Here is a 22,807-nt window from a genome sequence, read left to right as displayed (position 1 = left end):
TGTGGACATTGGAGCTCCTGAGCCCTTAGATTCTTTCCTGTTGCTGTTAATATATGTGAAAGTGCTAAGCCTGGAAGCTGCTCTACACATGTCACAGAAAAAAATAAGTGCTTATTAGGGTTAGCAGCTGAGAGGTCATTGGTGGCCAAGGCAGGAATCTTCTCAGTGGGGTGGAGGGAACAGGACATTGAGGTCTCACTAGGAGGTGAGGGAGAGAAGCTACAATGGTCCCTGCAGGGTTCAGTGGTTGGAGCTGGTCTGCCTGGGTTGGGATCCTGGCTCAGCCATCACTAGCTTTGTGATCTTACATCAGTTTACAATCTTTCTGTGCCTGTTACTTTATCTGTAAAATGGGAGTGCTAGTTAATCTAGGGCTGTTTTGAGAATAAGATGGGTTAACATGTGGCAGGTACTTAAAATAGTGCCTGGCACGTAAGTGCTCCGTATGTGGTTAGCTGCTGTAGTGAGCATTTCTTATTATTTGACCTTCAGGCTGTTTCTTTCAAATGGAAGACAAGGTAGTAACTATGAAATTCTATTCCTCCCAAAATGTCTGATTTAGTTTCCCTTCTCATGAGCCTTTTGTGACCATTGCCCTCTGCAACTGGTACATTTCACAAATAATGGATGCTCACCCTATATGCTGTGCCAGGTCCTAGGGGGCAGATGGGTGAGCAGTTGTGGCCCTGCTGTTTCAGGTAGCTCAGTGATAAAGCGGGGCAGTGAACATGAACACAAGAGTGAAACAAAGTGTAGTAATAAATGGCAGTAGGCATGGAAGGGAGTGCATAAAGTATGGGAGAGAAAAAGAACCTACTCTTTTTATTTTTAAAGAGATAGGGTTTCACTGTGTTGCCCAGGTAAGGGTCAAACTCTTGGGCTCAAGTGATCTTCCTCTTGCCTCAGTCCCCAGAGTAACTGGGACTCCAGTTGAGGAGAAGAGGGGGTTTTGAGAAGGAGCTGGCCATAGAAGATTCGGGGTATGGTGATTAAGGGTAGAGAGTCCCAGCAGGAGCTGTGTGTTTCAAAGCCCTGAGACCTTGCCGTGTTCCAGGAAAGGGAAGGAGGCCAGTGCCTCTGGGAGCTGTCAGGGAAGGGGACAGTTGTGTTCAGGCTGAGGATGCTGGCAGAAGTAATCCCTGCAGGCTTTACAGTGCGGGAGACGACTGGGAGAAAAATAGGTTTGGAACAAAGTGGTTGGTAACAAATTAAGAGTCGGCTGTGGGACAGATTGAGTTTGGGCTGCAGCGCAGACATTGCTTGGAGAAAAGGTTCGGGATGGAGTTACTGTTTCCTCTCTGAATGCCAACAGCACTAAGAGTGTGTACCATATCCTCTGTCCTTTGATCATTTCCTGCTTATTCTCAGTCTCGTCTCCTTTTCTAGGTGGCTGGTGATTAACTTGTTGCTTGAACATTCCACCACTAACTTCTGTTTTGTAACAGCTTAAGCATACCACTTGGTAAACCCGGAAAATGAGCTTGTTAGAAAATGTCTAGGGCCGGGCGCGGTGGCTCAAGCCTGTAATCCCAGCACTTTGGGAGGCTGAGGCAGGTGGATCACGAGGTCAAGAGATCGAGACCATCCTGGTCAACATGGTGAAACCCCGTCTCTACTAAAAATACAAAAAATTAGCTGGGCATGGTGGCACGCGCCTGTAATCCCAGCTACTCAGGAGGCTGAGGCAGGAGAATTGCCCGAACCTAGGAGGCGGAGGTTGCGGTGAGCCGAGATCGTGCCATTGCACACCAGCCTGGGTAACAAGAGCATAACTCCGTCTCAAAAAAAAAAAAAAAAAAAGAAAATGTCTATACCAAGGTGTGCACCCCTCACGTCCCTCTTCCTAGTAGTCAGCCTTCACTAGCTGCCTCTTGGTGTTGAAATGAGAAGCACAACTCCCGACAGATGGAATTATGTTTACCATGTTAAATAACTTCCCACCCCACGCCCAGGAAAAAAAAGAAATTAGTCCACCCACTTGAATGGTGTGTCTTCTACTCTACTCCAGCAGATTTCATTTCAGTTGATCTTTTCAAGTGGCTGGGTATTTTTAAAAAGTTGTACCGAGGTAGTGAGGAATGATCAGCCATGTTGCTAAAACACAGAGCGGATGCTCACCTCCCCTGCTGAAAACGAGTTTGGCCCTGCATGACTAATCCTGGCAGCTTCCCAGACCCCATCACCTCCTTCCCCTGCTACAAGGCCGGGCAGCATGTAATTGGAAGAGAAGCCTGGGACTGGAGATTAGCAACTCTCGAGAAATAATGGGCTCTGAACATCTGAGTCTGTCCAGGTTGCTCATGGGCAGTGGCTTGTCCACAGCTGGCTTTGAGCTGTCATTACAAGTGACTTGGCGGAGCTGTGGACTAGAGGCAGGAGCACAGAAATTACGTGGCCAGACTTTGAATGCTTGCAGAGAGTCTCCTCTGAAGCTGAAATTATCTGTGGTATACTATGCTGGCTGGAAAATCTGCCCCAGCAGCCTCTTCTAACCTCGTGCATCCTCCCACCCTGTGAAGCTCAATAGTGTGGGTTTCACTGCGTCAGCAAAGGATTAACATCCGTTAGATTCTCTTCCAGGAAGACAATGATATTCCTAACCTCTGCCTTGTGATAGGACCTTCCACCTACCTGCAAACTTGTCTTCTCTTCAAGACAGTCAAGCTTCTGTCTGTGCCTCTAAAAGGGTTTTTCACTGTTGCTCTTGCTTATTCATTCATTTCTACTGTGGTCAAATGTATGTGGCATAAAATGTACCATGCTAACCATTTTTAAGTGTAAAATTCAGTAGCAGTTAACAGCAACTGAGTACAACAAAATTCACATTGTTGTGCAACCATCAGCACTCTCCTCCTTCAGAACTCTTCTTTTTCAACTGAAACTTGGCTCCCATTAAATACCAACTTCACAGTCTCTTCTCCTCCCCACAGCACCTGGAAACCTCCGTTCCACTTTCTGTCTCTATGAGTTTGACTATCCCAGGTGCCTCATAGAAGTGGAATCATACCGTATTTGTCCTTTTGTGTCTGGCTTATTTCACCTGGCATATGTAAGATGTTTCATATTGAAGTCAGTAAGATGGTAAACGTCCTGGGGGAATAGCATCTTAGACCTTTTCCTCCCCAAAGCCATAATGGGTACAAGGTATCTAGGTGTGCCAACTCTGAGCACCAGATTATTTTTAGAGTGGATCAGGCTTTCAGGTGATGCAGACCTTGGTGATGAGGTGGCTTCTGCATTCTCTGCCTGGAGCAGAGCTCTGTGCAGGCCAGACCTCTCCTGGCCCAACCTCCCTTTCTGACTGCTTGACTCCTGCCCTCTAGTGGCAGGGAAAACTCTCCTTGTTTCCATGATTTAAAATTTAATTTTCCAGCTGAGTTTGTATCTAGTATCTATTAACCACCTGGATGGTGAGTACTCCCTCTGGGCGAGGCTCTGACTTAGCATGAGTGAGAGGAAGACAGGAGCATGTGAGCTTTTCAAAGAGTAATATACACTGTACTGTCTCAGTACTTCCAAGCCCACCCTTACATTTGGAGGGCCAGGGCAAGAGAATGTAACCCTCCATCTGTTTAAATAAAGTATGTTTTATCAAGTTATTTAAATCTCATATTTTTAATTTGAATTTTTTTAAAACATTTAATATTTTAAAAATATAGTTGCAGTTCTATTCAGTCTCTATCCAGCTGCCAATATACAGAATCACTATCTTGGTTTGGGCATGTTATACTTGCACAAAGGTGTAAACACGTAAGAGTAATATGAATTGTTAGTATCGCAAAGCATTCCTCCTGTGTCATATTGCAGGGGTTGAAAAACTTAGCACCCCTGGAACCATGGCAAGAGCATGTGGAGAAGCAAGGACTCAGACCATCGGCCCAACTAGAAAATGATAGTCCATTATGTAAGAATGTTTTGTATGTGCTATCCGAAAGGAAGGATAATGAGTTTTTCTTTCCTTTTACCTAAGCATCTTTGATACCTGATTCTTCCCCATACTCCAAAGCACCACTTCTCCGGTACTGGCAGTGTTACAACCCATGAACCTTCAAGGCAACTGGGCACTGTTGTCTTATTTCAAGAACACAGGACAAGGTGTGGAGAAGCATTTCTCTGGGGTCTGAAGGTGTTAGTCACCAGAGTGGTGGTGAGCACTGCAGGTCGTGCTGCGATAGCAATGAATGTTGATCCCAAGGACAGAGGCACACAGTGCAGCTTAAGTCCCTGCTGTGCACACATCTGGTGAAACCAGAGAGTGAACAGTGTCTGAGGATACCCTTCTGCAACCAGCAAAGCTTCTTCTTAGAGGTAGAGCTTGATTACTACTTCTTTTAGCTGGACATTTTCATTCTTATTTATCATAATACTGGTTATGTGTCTCCTAATAATTTTTCTTTTTATCTTTGCCTTGCTTTCAATTGCTCAGTTATCATGGTTATATTGTACATACACAAGATGTTTTAACAAAGTATAATATTGCATGTTATTATCTACTGGTAATACTGCTACCACCATAATTAGTGATCTTGTCAAAAGATTCAAAGTGTAAAAAAAAAATTGTGGTAAGATACACATAACAATTCAACATTTTCACCGTGTTTATGTGTACAGTTCAGTGGCATTGGTATATTCTCATTGTTGTGCCACCATTACTACCATCTGTCTGCAGATGAATACTCTTGAAGCTCTTCCTAATTTATTGTCATTGATCTACTCTTCCTGCGAATTCTCCCTTCCCCCCAGGTTAGGATGCTTTGCCCAGCTGCTTCAGATTAGAGATGAGTGGGGCAGCAATTGGCACCCCTGCCCCCAACATTTGGCAATGTCTGGGCACATTTTTGGTTGTCAAACTGTCATGAAAAGGATTTGCTACTAGCATCTAGTGGGATGCTTCTCAGTGCTCTGTAATGCACAAGGTGGCACCCCCACAGCAGAGGACTGTCTGGTCCCAGGTGTTAACAGTGGCAAGGCTGAGAAACTCAGGTTTAAGCTCATAAGGAAAGTGGTCTGGTCTGTTCATTGCTGGAATGCACCAAGTTAAGAGTTAAACTGGGGCTCCATGATTCTAACGGAATGTGTAAGCAGTTTAATAAATTAAAGTCAAAAGATTAACTTTGACTCCATGTTTTTATGCTGCTATAATCTTGTTTATAATTCATACTTCTTAATTGTTGACCAAGCAGTTTATCAGCAGCTTTTCATTTATGGACTACTTTTCTTCTTTTAATTACTTGCATCACTGTTCATTCATCATTCATTAATTAAAAATAATTATTATTGAGTAATGATGTGCCAGGGTCTGGTTATACAGCAGGAAAAATGACATATCTATACCTTTGTGAGCTTTCTGTCCAGCTTACGATGAAAATATACAATATAGGGTTTAGAATATGAAAAACACTGGTGGCCATGGTGGGATATTTCATGCTATTCCACCTGCCCTCTTATCTGAATCTCTGAGTCCCCCAACTTTACACTCTTTTTTTTTGAGATGGAGTCTTGCTCTGTTGCCCAGGCTGGGGTGCGGTGGTGCAGTCTCAGCACACTGCAACCTCTGCCTCCCGGGTTCAAGAGATTCTTGTGCCTCAGCCTCCCGAGTAGCTGGGATTACAAGTGTATACTACTATGCCTAGCCAATTTTTGTATTTTAAGTAGAGAGGGAATTTCACCATATTAGTCAGGCTGATCTCGAACTCCTGAGCTCAGGTGATCCACTAACCTCTGCCTCCTAAAGTGCCGGAATTACAGGCATGAGCCACCACGACTGGTCCACACTCTTTTTAAAACCCTTTTGGATACTGCCTCTGAGTTTCCTGCTGACTTCTTAAAGCAGGAACACTTAGGGTGGCAGAGATGACATGGTTCCTAGCCCCCTTGCAGTTCAGTGGGACCCTGTGATTACTTTTGTCAGTGGGCTCTAGGTAGAACTGATGTCTGTCACCTTCAGGTGGAAGCAGAGAAGAACCCACAGGAGTCTGCTGTGCTCTTCTCTTCCTCTGCCTGCTGACTGTCAGGCAGCATGTTGGTGTCAGCATGACCCTATAGAGAGAGCCTCGGTACCAGCCAGCCTTGAGCATCTAGCATAGATGAGAAATGAACCTTTGTGGTTTTAAGCCACTGAAGTTTCAGGGTTAATTTGTTACTTTCTCATGGCTTAACTGACTTTTCCTAATTGGGAAGGTTGCATAAATCAGAGTATTTTATTTTTTAAGTAATTGAGTGCCTGTGTTGTGCTTTGTGGTGCAAGAGGAAGAATAAGAAGGTTCTCTTTAAGGAGGATAAGCTGTCTGGGGACCAGAGAAGACGAAGATGAAACTTAAACACAGAACAGTTAGAGAATGAGACACAGCAGAACAGTCATTAAATGTTTGTGTTTTTTATGCTTGTCTAGGACATAGCATAAAATAACCTTTTACTTCATATTAAGTGAACCTAGAGCCATAGGCTTGCCACCGTAGTGAGGTAACTGGACTTAAGCTTTGAGGTCTCCTCTTACCTGGGAATATAGTTTCCTTAACTTTGTTTTTCTTACAGGATAGCTGTTATAATTTCTTTCACAAATGAGAAAGCCCCTGCATCCATGGACCTCAGTTAAAAACCTTCCGCTAATGAAGTTGGAAGGACCCTTGGAGATTGCTGAAAGTAGGCTTCCCATCTTACAATTAGGAAAACTGAGGCTCCTGGAAGTCAAGTGATGGGCTCAAGGCCTTACAGAACTTGGTTTCAGTTTTTCTCAACTTTGCGCATTAGAAACCCCTGGGGAGCAGGCAAAGCCTAGGTTTCAGCTAGACTAATTAAATTAAAATCTTGGGTTGGGATGCGATGTAGGTTACCTTTCTTAAAAGCTCTCTGGGGGATTCCAGTGAGCAGAGAGGTTTGAGAGCCCCTGCTTTATTTGATGGACCAGGACTTGAATACAAGGGTTAACTCCTGTTTGGTGTCGTTTCTACCTCTGGGTTAACACCAACTGCTTGCCAGCTGGTAACCCTGTTTTTACTAGCGTATCTTTTTTTCTAGATCTCTAGTTCCATGGGTAGATAATAAAACCAATTCTTTGTTCTCTTTGTCCACTGTATGATGATTATTAGTTACAAACCTTTGGGAGTTGTCATTCAAAGATGTTTTTATGATTATACCATCTTGCTGTTGTACTATGTAACACAGACATAGATTGAGGTATGGGAGAAGTTATCAATGAATTAGTCATTTCACTCAACTAGTATTTTTTGAGCACCTGCTAAGTAGTATAGAATCGAAGGCCCATAGAGCTTAGAACAGTCTAGGCCAGCACTTCCGATAGAACGTTGGCTGAAGCACAATGTTCTGCATCTCACTTGTCTAATGTGGTAGTCAATTAGCTACATGTAGTTACTGGACCCTTAAAATATGTTGTGAAAGAAAATAAACTCTTGGAGGCCAGGATCGTGGTGGCTCACACCTGTAATCTTAGCACTTCAGGAGGCTGAGGCGAGTGGATCACCTGAGCTCAGGAGTTCGAGACCAGCCTGGGCAGCATGGTAAAACCTGTCTCTACCAAAAATACAAAAATTAGGCAGGTGTGGTGGTGCGCACCTGTAGTCCCAGCTACTCAGGAGGCTGAGGCAGGAGAATCGCTTGAGCTCAGGAGGCGGAGGTTGTAGTGAGTCAAGGTCGCACCACTGCACTCCACCCTGAGCAACAGAGCAAGACTCTGTCTCAAAAAGAAAAACTCTCAGTACCCCAAACCCACTGTGCCAAAGGGAAAGTTAAGCTTTGGAACTGAGTCACAATAGTACTGCTTTCCAAACAGCTATAATTTTGCAGCTCTGTGTCACAGCCTCATCTGTAAGCCTTGTTCCCACAATGATAGAAGACCACATTATCTCCCCAGGTGGCTTCCCTCACAAATTGCTTACAAGGAAATTTCTTGAGTCCCTAAATCTTCCAGGGTACATATCATTCCTATAAACTAGGCCTACAAAACTGAGTTCTGTTGACTCTCACATGACAATGTCAATTACTAGCTTATCTTCACGGGTACAGGACAAGGACAAGACCAGAAATCATCCCTCTGCCTGCCCTGAGATAAATGCACAATGGAATTTTTCATCTTCTCCCTCTTTCCACATGTAAAATCTGGATTTACTGAGGCTAATCAGAGCCTTACAAGAATGTAACCATTTGTCTAACTGCCCACCCTCCCTGTCCCTCCTCTTTCCCCTCCTGCTTGCGCTTTTTCCTTTAAATACTGAAGTTCCCAAACCTTCTTGGACAAAGCATAGGCTGCAGATGTTCCTACATGGTATTTTTCCCTGGCTGCATTCTCAGCCTTGGCTAAACAAACCTCTGTTAATTGAGACCTGCCGCAATTACTTTGTATTAACAGTGGCTAGTGTGACTGAGAAACTGAGGTTTCAGTTGAATTTCATTGTATTAATTTCACTGAAATAGCCACATGGGGATAGGGGCTACCCTACTGGGGAGCTCAGGGGTAGACCAGTTCCTTCTCTAGGCCTCCTGCCACTCTCACTGGTCTAGTCCTGCTTGTCAGATGTGGATCAACTGGGAACCTCTATCTGTTCCTGATTCCCGGCTCCTAGTTGCAGAAAGGAGCCAAGGGCCACCCTAAGTGGTAACGAAGCATTAATTTTGTGATAAGTGTTAACATTAAGCCTCCTTTTCACCTCTAAAGGCCCAGTTATTATGGAGTGGATGGAATCTTTTGTGCTGGAAAGTTCACGGCCCCCAATCATGGTCATAACCACTTAGATGTCAAATAAAACTCTATTAGCTGTAAATGCCAGATACCAGCAGCAGTATTAGAATCAAATTCTGTTATACGAAAAAATCTGTTCTCAGGTCCCTCACTTCTGCCTTTCCTCTGGATGTCTACACGCCCAAGAATCCACAGCTTTGGCTGCTGAGCTTGCAGCACCCCCCGCCCACCCCTTTTTTGCTACTCTGGACATTTTTACTCCTTATCAGTTTTACTGAAACCAATACCACCTGGTTTGTCAATAGTTTTCACAAAATTGCATATATGTTTGCTTCAACATGCTTTGGGGAGAGTCTTTTTCTTTTAACTTTATTTCCATAAGTTTTTGGGGAACAGGTGGTATTTGGTTAGATGAATAAATTCTTTAGTAGTGAATTGTGAGATTTTGATGTACCCATCTCTCAGTATATGCTGAACCCAATTTGTCATCTCTTATTCCTCACCCTTTTCCCTCTGAGTCCCCAAAGTCCATTCTATCATTTTTATGCCTTAGCATCCTCATAGCTTAGCTCCCGCTTATGAGTGAGAAGGTACAATGTTTGGTTTTCCATTCCTGAGTTACTTAGAATAATCTCCAGTTCAATCCGGGTTGCTGCTAATGCCGTTAATTCATTCCTGTTTATGGCTGAGTAGTGTTCCATTATCCACTCATTGATGGATGGTCATTTGGGTTGGTTTCAGATTTTTGCATTTGGGAATTGTGCTGCTATAAACATGTGTGAGCAGGTATCTTTTTCATATAATGACTTCTTTTCCTCTGGGTAGATACACAGTAGTGGGATTCCTGGATCAAATGGTAGTTCTGCTTTTAGTTCTTTAAGGAATCTAAACACTATTTTCCATAGTGGTTATACTAGTTTATATTCTTCGGGGGAGAGTCAAAGAGATTCCTCTGAGAATTGAGAGGAGGCCAGCATTTCTGCCTCAGGAGTTGAAGCCGTTGGGCTCAGGTCCCGGCTTTCTAATCTGAAAGAGGAGTGTCTGGGCAAGATGAGCTCTGTGGCTCTGCAACTGATGGCCCCTGTGCTGCCTCCTGAGCTGGGTGCAGAGCCCAGAAGAGGAGGGCAGCTGTGCTCCCTCAGGTCTGCGGACATCTCCATCAAGGTGCCTTTGGGATGATTTGTGGGGAAGGAGGTCTGCTTAGAATCCTAGTGATATCACTAACAGTGGATGAAAGAGACTGCCAACTCTGGAATGAAATAAAAATCAGCTCTTGGACATTTTCTACTTCCCCTTGTTCCCACCTTTCGGAAATTATTTTACGTTGTCTACATGATAGTGAATTGTTCACTAGTTTCCTGTATGGACAAAGTTTAAATAAAAGATCTTTTCACAAAAAGAGCCTTCATTAATATAAAAAGGAAAAACAGGAAACTGGACAAAGGAAAACCCATTAACAGAGATAACCAATGATATTTTGCACAAACATCAGTCTAGACTTTAATATAATTTTAAATAAAGGGAATCCTCTTACAAACTTTATTCCTATAGCAAACTTCTCTTTTTAATTCAGAAGAATGGTGTGGGTAGCTGCCTGACTGTCCATATAGGTTTTTCTTTCACTGTTCGTATCTTTGCTCACTTGTGAAATCATTTCATGAGACCAAGGAAGAAGAGTTCATTGATGAAAAATTCTGAGTTAGGTGTTGCCTGCCGCTTTCTAGAGAGGGTAAACCAGTCTGCCACTGCAAGTGGCAGACCGGTTTGTTCATCCTTTCTTCCTAGGGCCTGTCAGTCAGATAAGAGTGCTGATAATCTTTTACTTGCATCTCTTTGGTTACTGATTAAGTTGAATGATTTTCATCTGTTCATGTGTTATTTTGTGATTTGAATTCTAGGTATAATTTTTTGTTGGGGTGTTGGTTTTCTTTTGGATTTCTTATAGCTTTTTGTACATTAAGATTAGGAATTTCATCGTATAATGTAGAATCCCTGTCCCCTTTCCCTTTTCCCATTTAACTTTGCAAATGGTTATGTTTCATGATAGGTTTAAAGTTTTAAATTATAGTCAAATTTATGAATGTTTTCCTAAATTGTTTTGGCTTTTGCATCATTCTTCAAAACTTCTTCCTTCCAAAACTTACACAAATATTTACCCAGTTTTAAAATGGATTTTTTCTTTTTGGTTTCTTATGTTTGTTCTACCTAAACTTATTTTGGTAAGATAGAATAAGAATACTGGCCCAATTTTCTTTCCCTAGATGGCTAGGTAATTTACTTAACAATACTACTTGAAAAGTTCCTTTTAACCTTTTATTTGCAATTTAACATTATCACAAACAGATTTTCTCTATGTGCTTGTGTTTATTTCTGAATCTACTACACTTCATTTATCTGCCTATCTTAGCACTTTCATTGCTGGGTTTATTAATATACCTTAAGATTTGATAGCCAAATCCCTCTAAAAATGGGGTGGGAGGAACATTGATATTTATATTATATTAAAAATTGACTTTTACCCCAGTAAGTTGAGTCTTTGTCCATAGAATTTCCTAAAAGGTTTATGTAAAACAAATTCTTAAAATATGCTCTAAAAGCCACCTGTATCAGAATTCCTGGGGAATGTATTTTTAATTTCAGGTTCCTGAACCCTGCCTCAGATTTCCTGATGAGTAAGTCGGGCTCAGGAGAGTTTTTATAAGTGTCCCAGAAGATTTTTAAGAATACCGTAAGAATCTTAGCACTCAGATAAAACAGGGTGAGCAGCAGCCAAGTTTCTCCTGTTTGTTTAAAAACATCCCCATTACCTTCTTATAAATTATGAAATTATGCGTGCAGATGTACATGTGTACATACATGTACCGAGAGTTGTTAATGTATCCAGTGAACATTTTTGAGTACTTAATGTTGTCCAGGTGCTAAGAATACAAGGTAACACCTCGCATCTGAGATTTCACCTATTTGACCTTAAAATGTAGAATCCTACTCCCTGATTATGCATATACCTCTCAGACTCCTAATATACTTTTGATGAAAGCACAGTTACTGCTTTAGAAGAGCTTGCAGTTAGGTTGGGGAGAAATATATGCACAAATGGTTCCACTTGAGTCTGCTTACAGAGGGCAGGTCATCAGATACAAGGTGGTCCGAATATAAGTGGAGTGTGTTGGTTAACGGCAGAGAGTGTGTGAAGCACGAGCAATAAATGGGGCCAATCAAGGAAGTTTTTCTAGATGGAAGAAAGAACAGCATTCCAATTGCAACTGAAATTAAAGACTTATTATTTTTCCCTTAAGAAGCAATAGAAAACTCTCTTAAACCTGGTTATGTTTTCTGAGCTGTGTGTTTCAGTCATCTACCTTCATATCCTGGGGTTATGTTATAAGCAAATTTTCCATCTGGGCTGGTCTCTCACACGAACACAGGTATTTTGTTCAGCTTGTCTTTCTTTAAAGCATTATTTATCTTCATCACTTACTATCATGTTAAGATGGTGATTCCAGCTAAGAAGACAAAATGTTGAATACAGACCTAACGCTTCATTACTGCCTTTTTGTGTCTGCTACTTGCTTGTCTTTAGATTCTGGAATACCCAATTGACATACAGCACAACCAGCTGCCCTTCTTACGGAATCCAGATATCTTGGTGGGAGAAAATGACCTGACTGCTCTTAGCTATCTTCACGAACCTGCGGTTTTGCATAATTTGAAGGTCCGTTTCCTGGAGTCCAACCATATCTACACTTACTGTGGTAAGTGGGGGCATCTTTTGGCTGCATGTGTTAGAAAGTGCTTACCAGCTTTAGACTTGCTCAACTCAAATGCTTAGGAGTCCTCATTTCACTCTTCCATTTGTAAGTACCTCTCCACTGAGACCCTTGAAAGGTTTACAATCAGTGAATGTGGCTTAATTAGGTTGCCCCAGTCTCTGTGGGATGATTGGTGTTAATCATGGATCAACCAGGGAAGAAATGGGTCACACCATGTGGTACGACTGGCTTAGCTCAGTCCTGGGAGTCCTGGGAGAGCAGTAAGTACAGCATCGTGCCTGAGCTGGGTGCCTGCTCTCGGCACCAATCCCTTGTTTTGTTTTCTGCTTGAAAAGCCTGCTTTTCTGTGATCTTCCCACTTGCCTCTGTTTGTACAGACATAACACCCGATGAATATTTGTCAAATTAGCAAAATTCATTAACATACTTAAAAAATCCTGAAATTACATTCGATTTTCTTAAAAATTCTCCTTTCCCATATCTCAAATTCTGATCTCTCTTTCTTTTTAAAAGAGTATTGCTAAGTGGCATAGCAAAAATAGAACCCTATGAACCATTGTTTGAGAGGCAAATTGAGGATTTGGTCGGGGATTCAGCTGCAAGGCTTCTTTGTGGGAATCGCTCCTCTGTGGTCTTGTCCTGGGAGGAAACACCTGGCATGTCCCCTCTGGTCTTGCTCATTGTCATAAGTGACACCTCAGGCACTCGGGATTTTTCACTTTTATATTCCACTTTGGTTTGGAATTGGTAGTTTAGCTACTATGCTACCCCGAGCTTTTCTTCCAGATTTCAGGAGCTATAAATAGCAGGTTGATTTCAGTGCTTGAGAACTGTGGTTTCCCAAAAGCTCCTTCATTCCAACTGCTGGTGGGAGTTTTATTTGAAACAAACTGTCAATTATCAGAGCCTTAACTAAGATGTTTATTTCAATAAGGAGACTTTTAAAATTTAACTCCCATTTTAGAAGAAAAAGACAAGTGACCATCAGCTTCTGTTTTTAAAGGATTCCCCTCTAAGATGTCCTGGTGTCTGTACATATTTATCCAAATGCATCTTGACTCCTCCAGTTCAAGCTGTTGAGAGTGACTGAGTGAGACAGAAGTCTGAGTCACCCAGGAAGCACTAGATTCTGCTCTGGAGGGGCCAGGATGTTTAAAGAAAACACATGACCTCAGGGTATGGTATGGAAATTTGAATTGCATGCTCCATGGTTTAGAATCTTACAGAGCTCCATTAACTAGCAGAACATGTGAGACTGTTCCTAAGAGGATTCTCTAACTGATTAGCTGCATTAGTGGAATTCATCAGGGTTCTGGGCCTTATATTTTGGTCTTTTCAGGCAAACTTCTGTCAAGAGGACTTGAGTGTCTTTTTCTCCACTGGCCCTTTCCCTTTTACGTGGAATAATCTGGTTTATTACACTGCACGTTTCCAGTGTCTCTTTTCAAATGCCAGAATGGAACACGATGGAGGAGACTTCCATCTTAGCAGCCGCCTTGTCATTGCTTTCTCCTCCCCAAGTGATTGGAAGAGTTTCTGGTTTGTGTACCAGTGGGTCTCCTGACATCCAGAATGTGATCTTATGGGAAAGAAAAGGGCATGTTTCTGTTTCATCTGAAAGATCAAATTCACACTTTTTTCTTTCTACAGGCTCCAATATCAACCTGCCTCACCCATCCATAAAAGATTATCTGAACCTTATAGTATTTCCTGATTGCTCAGTCAACACACATTTACTGACTCAATCATTGCAATGCATTCTTTAGGGGACATAAGATGTAAGGGAAAAAAAGATGAGATGTGGTATAATGAAAAAATAACATTTGACCCAGCAATCCTATTACTGGGTATATACCCAAAGGATTATGAATCATTCTGTTATAAAGACACATGTACACGTATGTCTATTGTGGCTCTGTTCACAATAGCAAAGACTTGGAACCCAAATGCCCATCAGTGATAGACTGGATAAAGAAAATGTGGCACATATACACCATGGAATACTATGCAGCCATAAAAAAAGGATGAGTTCATGTCCTTTGCAGGGACATGGATGAAGCTGGAAGCCATCATTCTCAGCCAACTGACACAAGAACAGAAAACCAAACACTGAATGTTCTCACTCATAAATAGGAGTTGAACAATGAGAACACATGGACACAGGGAGGGGAACATCACACACTGGGGCCTGTCAGGGAGTGGGGGGCTGGGGGAAGGATAGCAGGGGGTGGTGGGGTGGCCAGGGGAGGGATAGTACTAGGAGAAATATCTAATGTAGATGATGGGGTGATGGATGCAGCAAACAACCATGGCATGTGTACACCTATGTAACAATCCTGCACGTTCTGCACATGTACCACAGAAATTAAAGTATAATAGTAAAAATAGCAAATACGCAGTGCTTAACATACAAGGCACTGGTCTTAAGTGTTCTCTTTTTGTTCTTTTAACCAAAAACTGTCACCCAGGCTGGAGTACAGTGACGCCATCATAGCTCACTGCAGCCTTAAACTCTCGGGCTCAGGGATCCTCTCATCTTAGCCTCCTTGAGTGGTTGGGACTACAGGCCCATGCCACCATGCCCAACTAATTAGTTTTTTATAGAGGAGGTCTCACTGTGTTAACCACTTTCGTCTTGAACTCCTGGCCTCAAGTGATCTTCCTGCCTCAGCATTCCAAAGTGCTGAGATTACAAGCATGAGCCACTGTGCCTGGCTTTTTTCCTTGCTCAGTTCATCATTTTTCCTTAGGATGTCCCAGATAAATGCAGTTGTTATCTCCATTTTATATAATAGTTGAGGAAACTGAGGTACTGAGAAGTTAATTAATTGCCAAAAAATCACATAGTAATTGGCTGAGCTGAGGTCAGATCTCAAGATATGTACATTGTATTCTCCGTCCACATGTTATTTGTATTTTAGTTAAGATAACCAATGTAGAAATAAGAAAATGTGTCATCCCTTTCCCAGATTTTAGTTCTGAGATGGATTTTTAAGTCTCTCTAATATATACAGGTAGAATTACATATATCCTCTCTGATCCTGGAATACCTTGCACATGTCTATTTTATGAACTCAGTTTTTTTTAGCATTTGTGTGTGTGTATATGTATGTATGTGCATTCCAGGCTGTGTGTGTGTGTGTGTGTGTGCGCGCGCGCGCGTGTGCACGCATGCATGCGTGTACTTATTCCAGGCTGTAAGTTATTTGGAGACCTGAAGCACACAGATGAGCCTTGATTGAGTGGATTGATGGTTAAGACAGGTTCTGCTGCCCTCTCATTTGTTGATTGTTGGTGTGTGTATGAATGGATGGGTGCATTGAGCTGGTGCCAGGTGGCTGCTGTGCTGTCTGACTCTGACCATCTCGTCTGTTTGCAGGTATCGTGCTTGTTGCCATTAATCCTTATGAACAGTTGCCAATCTATGGACAAGATGTCATCTATGCCTACAGCGGCCAAAATATGGGAGACATGGACCCCCACATCTTTGCTGTGGCAGAAGAAGCCTATAAGCAGATGGCCAGGTGAGACTGTCCTCAGCCCAGTAGTCTTCCTGGGTAGTCAGCTGGCGGAAGGGGAGTTTTTACCTTCCTCTGCAGCTGACACTCACGGTGAGGTGGTAAGACTGGGACTGAGGAAACATCTTGGAAATAAAGCAGCCCAAGTTCTTTTCTTAATTTCTCATGTCTTTTTTTTTTTTTTGAGACAGAGTTTTGCTCTTGTTACCCAGGCTGGAGTGCAATGGCGCATCTCGGCTCACCGTAACCTCCGCCTCCTGGGTTCAGGCAATTCTCCTGCCTCAGCCTCCTGAGTAGCTGGTATTACAGGCATACACCAACATGCCCAGCTAATTTTTTGTAGTTTTAGTAGAGATGGGGTTTCACCATGTTGACCAAGATGGTCTCGATCTCTTGACCTCGTGATCCACCCGCCTCTGCCTCCCAAAGTGCTGGGATTACAGGCTTTTCTCATGTCTTTATCTTATTCCAGTGAACTTGAACCTAGACTTGGAGAGCAGTGACTCTTTAGACTTATTTTATTTTATTATTATTTTTGAGCAATGGAAGAAATCCCTTGCATTTCATCTCTCTCTGACTTCCTTTTGGCCCCTTTCCTCCTTCATGGTATCATATAATTCATTTGATAGCATCTTCATTCACTTACCCCAGCCTGAGCTACAGATACTCTCACTGAAGACTCCCTTTTGAAGAAACCAGGACTCCTTGACAACTTCTTGAGATGCCAAGCACTTGGGGGCAGAAATTGAAGTTTCAAATTGGCAGCTGTGCATAGCAGTGTGGGGATTTTAGCCTGGAAGTGGAGCTAGACTGTTTAGACATTTCAGTATATCTCCTCCTTATTGCTGTTATTCTTTTCACTCTGAAAAACAGCAGATCTGTTTCATCAGAAAACTGGTTTGGCGATGGGCTCTAACTTCGGCATAAAGTAGGGAAAGATAGCTTTATCAATGTTTTGGGGGGATTGCGGGTCTCAGTTAATGCTAAAATGATAGATTCTTTCAGCCAAATTTTTCTTGTCACCTCTAGAGAACATCTTATGGAGCTGGCAACATGCAAAGCAAAGTCTTTTTGGAGAAGTAAAGCTACTTAGATTAATTTAGTAAAAGGCGTTAGTGATTTTGGGGGGAGGAGAATCCCATTCTAGGTGGTCTGTGCTTCAGTCGATTTCAGGATATCATTTTCATCCCAGTGAAAGTTTCCACGAGGGAAGACGGTTTTATGGGCTTCCTTGCAGATTTATAGTGCTTTATTGCTGGCTGTGGAGATCAGTATATAAAAGGTCTGCTTCATTATAATACTCAGTGATGTATTCAAAATAAGCACTGATTGAAGAGCTGAAAAATCTAATACACAGAATGATCTGTAACTGTTTTATTTCTCCTAAGTGTGGAGCTAAAATTATTGCAATCTTTGACTTTTCTCTCATGCCAAAAGAAAGACCATACATTATATTAATCAGCTATCAGGGCTCAACCAGGAGTTCCTTAGCTTAGACAACTCACTGATGTGCACCCCCAACCCAGTGGTGTGTGGTTCAGGAGAAGATCGTGTTGAGAGAAGAATGAGCATTAGCCTGTTGCACGGTGTGCAGCCGCGCATGACTTTCTGTTGGAGGCCATGGGTATGGCACAGAGGAGGGAGGCCTGGGGACTGAACAGATTCTGTACTTTGGAAAAATCTACTCGGCTGAGTCTACATGCGCTTCATGTGAGAAGAGCGAGACTCTGTCCTCATTTAGAAGATGGTTTCTTTATGTTCTGAAAAAGAAGGTGGGTGTTTGGTTCTCACCATGTTGTACCATGCCGGCAGCTCTGACAGCTCTGACAGCTAAGACTTGTCCTGTCATGGCTGGCCTTCACATTCAGTTGCTTTCATCCCATTCTCTTAGCCATTGCACTTAGGCGTGTCAGAAGTTTCTATTCTTCATCAAAGCTGCTTGTGTACGACCCCTGTAGGTTTGAGAATCTTCTAGCCTTCCACCCTGTGGAATCTTCTAGCTTTATCCACCCTGCAGACCCTTTTGACAAGATTCCTCTTTTCTTCCCTGCCATGCCTGAAGCTGGGTCCATGGTTACCCTACACTTGGGTTATTTAACTTGCTTGGGACCTTTGCACTCATTATGGGGAAGGGGATGTGTGGGAGTCGGGGGTGATAGTGGTAATATGTCTTGAACGAGGGTAATGAATTTGATAGTAGAGAGTTTGGATGTTAAGGCTGAACTGGGATTGCTTCCTTATTTCTTTAAGGATTTAAGGTTTATACTTGTTTTACCCACTGGGTCTCAGGGTATGTGGCCAAATAATTTTGTTGAAGTTCTTGTGCAGTTTTTGCTTGTGAACATGCATTTGAAATAGGAAGGCCAACACATGTGGCCACAGGGAAGAGCTTTTCTGTTTTTTGGTTTTTTTGAGATAGAGTTTCACTGTTTCACCCAGGCTGGAATGAAGTAGCACGATCTCGGCTCACTAACCTCCGGCTTCCAGGTTGAGGTGATTCTCCTGCCTCAGCCTCTCGAGTAACTAGGATTATAGGTGCTCGTACCACACCTGGCTAATATTTGTATTTTTAGTAGAGACAGGATTTCACCATGTTGGCCAGGCTGCTCCTCAGGTAGTTCACCCACCTCGGCCTCTCAAAGTGCTGGGATTACAGGTGTGAGCAACCACGCCTGGCCAAGAGGTATTTTTGAATTCGTTCTGTTGTCAGCAGTTCAGGGTTTCTGTTATTGATCTCAGAGGTACATTGGAAGCCCTAGCAGAATCTGTTGAGCCATTGGTTAGATGCAGGATAAGTTTTTCTATATTTCCTGTGTGGGCCTTCTCTATCAGTTTCGAATACTAGAACATATTCATTCAATGGTGCTTGTCAACTGTCTGTTGTGCTTTTTCTGACTCATCTGTAGTCACTGAAATAATTATGTGGTTCAAGTAGCCATAGGCTAACACAATGTACTTTGAATTTGAGCTTTCCTAACAGCTGGGTGAAATGAGGCGTGTAAGACACTAAAGTTAGTAGTTCTCAGTCTTTGGAGACTACAACTCATGTGACCTTGGACTCAGTGATTCTTTTTCTTGGTTCACCAGGGACTGGATTTTCTTTCTTGATATGGTTCACACAGAGACTCTTGATGCTTTAAGTGTGTGGGGAGACTCTGTGAGAGCATGGAGGGCTAAGTGTAGATCTTTATTCCCCCCACACCCACCCCCAGGAGAGCACTGCTATTGCTGGAGGAAAGTTAGAGGAGATACCAGTAAGAGAAGAGGATTGGTTCACTGTCCCTCTCTCTGTCCTTTTCACCAAGTCTGGGCTTGAGCATGAATGCAGTTTCACAGTGAAGAAAAAGGGAGTGTTAAAATCCTATGACACATCATTTTCATGAATTCTGTCCTCTGCATGAGAATCCTGTGGGGAAGGGACTGACCTCCACTGCTTAGCTCTATGCTTTCTACTCCTCCTTTCCTGTCTGAAACCCAGAAGGCCACTCCCTCATTTTTACCTTTCTCAACTCCAGCCTCAGGCCCTCCATCAAATCATTATCAGTAAATGTTTATGAAGTATCAGTTATTTGATAGGCTCAGCATTGGCCACTAGGAAATGCAAGACCTCACCCTGCTTGTTAAGGGGCTCACTGTCTGGTGGGAGAGAGAAGACGTACGTAGGCCAAGAAGACTGTAACTGCAGGAAGTATAAATAGAAACTGTCCTACAGTGTCATTTAAAGTAAGTTTGGAGACTTGATGTCACATATGGCACAAGAAAACTAGGATTTTAGCTGGGTCTTGATGAATTGGTCAGATGCACAGAGTGAGAAGGCGGGCTGTAGGTGGGTGGAGTAACGGACCATAACCTCAGAAGTGGGTCATCAGAAGGCATCACAAAATCACAAGAGACTGCCTTACACCCACTAGGATGGCCACAAGCAATGATATGATAACAGGTGTGGGCAAGGATGTGGAGAAATTAGACTTCTCACACACTGCTAGTGGGAATGTAAATTGGTGCAAGCGCTGTGGCGAATAGTCTGATGGTCTTTTGAAAGCAGAAATCCCCCTATGACCCAGAAGTTCCATTCTTAGGTATGCACCCAAGAGAAATGAAAACTTTTTTTTTTTTTTTGAGACGGAGTTTACTCTTGTCATGCAGGCTGGAGCGTAATGGCGAGATCTACGTTTACTGCAACCTCTGACTCCCAGGTTCAAGCGATTCTCGTGCCTCAGCCTTGAGTAGCTAGAATTACAGGCACCTGCCACCACACTCCGCTAATTTTTATATTTTTAGTAGAGACAGGATTTCACCAATTTGACCAGGTTTTCCTCAAACTCCTGACCTCAGGTGATTCACCTGCCTCAGCCTCCCAAAGTGCTGGGATTACAGGCGTGAGCTACCACGCCCGGCCTGAAAACACATATTTACACAAAACTTACTTACACATATTCTTAGCAGTGTTACTCACAATAGCCAAAAGATGAAAACAAATGTTCATCACCTGATGAATGGATAAACCAAATGAGGACTATTCATACAATGGAATAAGATTGGCCATAGAAATGAACAGAGAACCGATACATGCTGCTATATTGATGAACCTTGAAAACATACTAAATCAAAGAAGCCAGATACAAAAGACCACATGTTGTCTGATTCCATTTCTATAAAATGTCCAGAATAGGCAAATCTATAGAAACAGGAAGTAGATTCATAGTTGCCTAGGGCTGGAGGTTGAGGCAAAATGGAGACTGATTTCTGAGGGGTGTGTTTTTTGGTGGGGTGGTTGTAGGGGCGATGAAGTGTTGTAAAAATTGGTTGTGCTGATGGATGTACAACTCAGCAAATATACTAAAAACCATAGAATTATACACAGTAAGTGGGTGAATTGTGAGTTCTATGAATGAGATCTTAATAAAGCTATCATAAACAAAAAACATGGAAGGAGACAGTACCTAGGCAAGTTTAACTCCTGCCACGGAGTTCTGGGCTGTAACGTTAGAAACAAGGTGAAGCCAGATTGTGGAGGCCTTTGCAGGATGGAGTGAGCTTTGGGAAAGTTAAACATCTTCCTCTAAGGCTGACCCCAGAGCCCTTATGTTGACACACCTTCTGAGTTTCCAAGATAGGGATCTGTTATGCTGGGTTTGCAAATCATTTTTAGACACAAAACTGGTTTTAAAGATTATTTCAAGGGACTAATCTGTGCAAAACTGTTTGGGAAATGCATAGAGCAATGCAGGAATTTTAGTGTCGGGTAAGGAAATAATATGATACAAGAGGTGTTCAAGAAGAATTTTTCTCTGATGGGTCCTATTTCTTAATGATCTTTCTCTTCTCCATATTCCATACATTTCCAAGGATAAGAATAGCTTCTCATGAGAAGTTTAGCTTGTAGAAACAACTTACCTGTGTATAGTGGGAATGATACAGGGTGAGCCTATTTGACATAGTGTTATGTTCTATTATTTTCTCTTCCATGCTTTATCCCAGGGCATGTGAGTGGTGCTCAACAAAGAATAGGAATAATTGACTAGTGAATGCATTTCGTTCTCAGAGTTGCTGTCTGAGATTAGTTATCCCCACAGTACAGATAAGAATAGAGACTTTTGGATGCTGAATAGTTCTCTGTGGTCATGAAGATAGTAACCGGGTACAGAGGGAATTCAGACCCAAACCTGTTTGCTGCATAGCTTCCTGCATTAGCTGAGAAAAATGGTACCTCCCTAAATGGGCAGAGATGGAATCCAGACCCAATCTGATTGGCCAGTGCTTCCTGCATTAGCCAAGAATCTGTTCTACTTCTCTTAATGGGTAGCAATAGAATTTAGACCCAATCTGTTTGCCCCAGAGCCTCCTGCTTTAGCCAAGAAGCCCTACCACCTCTCTAAATTTTGTCTGCTTGGCCCCAGACAGTCATATCAGAATAGAGGAGATTCTGGTTCCCTGGGTACCACTGCAGACCAAAATGGATAGATCTTTTTCCTTACAGTTTTGCTGTGTTTTTCAGCCTTGCTGGTGGGACTGTGCCATCTTATTTGGCTAGCTGTGTCTGATTGCTTTTTTGAGCTGTGTGTTTCATTGGTGCTGTGTCTTCTTTTTGTTTTTTTCCTAAAAGGGCGTAGCAAATTTATTTGCTCAGGTAGCCAAGGTGATAGAGCACCCACGTTCCCATCTGTCTCTGCTGTGTTGCCAGCTGTGACTAATAATAAAAGATAAGATTGCTGTTGCCTGGGGTTCCAGGGAGGAGTGTGCAGCTCAGAGGCCTGTGGAGGGTAGGGCTGGTGAGTAATGAAATGCATCCTTGCCAGAGTAGGAGCCATCCTGGAGATGGGGTTTCCAACCCATGAGGGTGAGAGCCTGCACTCCATAAGAATAGGGATTCTAGTTAATGGTCCTGGTTGGGCTCTTGGAAGAGGGTCTCTTGCTTGATTTGGGTCCCCATATGTGTGAAACACATGTAGAGAACTTGATGGTCTTCCAGGGAAGCAATATGGAAATGACTGTCCATAGTGGAAAAAACCAAAAGTGTCGCTCTTTGGTAAACTGGAGGGAAGAGGCTGCAAGGAGGATGGTATGAGTGGAAGTGAGAGGCTGTCCTCTGTTGCCAGGACAACCCAAAGTGAGCACATTGACTCCTCAGGACAATGAGAAAAATTCCTGATTGTGGAAATATGTTTCTTAAGGGAAGAGAGTGAGGAAGCCATGCAGTTTCCCTTTTTGGAGGTCAAAACAATAACTAAAAATAGAATTGACAACTTTATCTTCCTAATGATGGGGATGCAACACTGCGGGATGCATGAGAATGGTCTCAGGACTTTTGCAATCACCTCCAG

General features: G+C 42.7%; 1 protein-coding gene across 4 annotated transcripts in view; it reads left to right on the top strand.

Moving 5' to 3' along the window:
- Positions 1-22,807, top strand: part of MYO5B (myosin VB) — a 390,326-nt gene that overhangs the window by 150,691 nt on the left and 216,828 nt on the right. For all 4 annotated transcript variants that reach the window (XM_008979769.5, XM_008979768.5, XM_054244178.2 and 1 more), the window contains exons 3-4: positions 12,276-12,447; positions 15,845-15,989. In XM_008979769.5, the coding sequence (XP_008978017.4) occupies positions 12,276-12,447; positions 15,845-15,989 (317 nt within the window). The remainder of the gene's footprint in view (positions 1-12,275; positions 12,448-15,844; positions 15,990-22,807) is intronic.

Source organism: Callithrix jacchus, chromosome 13 (genome assembly GCF_049354715.1).
Source record: "Callithrix jacchus isolate 240 chromosome 13, calJac240_pri, whole genome shotgun sequence".
NCBI lineage: Eukaryota > Metazoa > Chordata > Mammalia > Primates > Cebidae > Callithrix > Callithrix jacchus.
The sequence above is the reverse complement of the archived record's forward strand: the minus strand, read 5'-3'. Positions and strand labels throughout refer to the sequence as shown.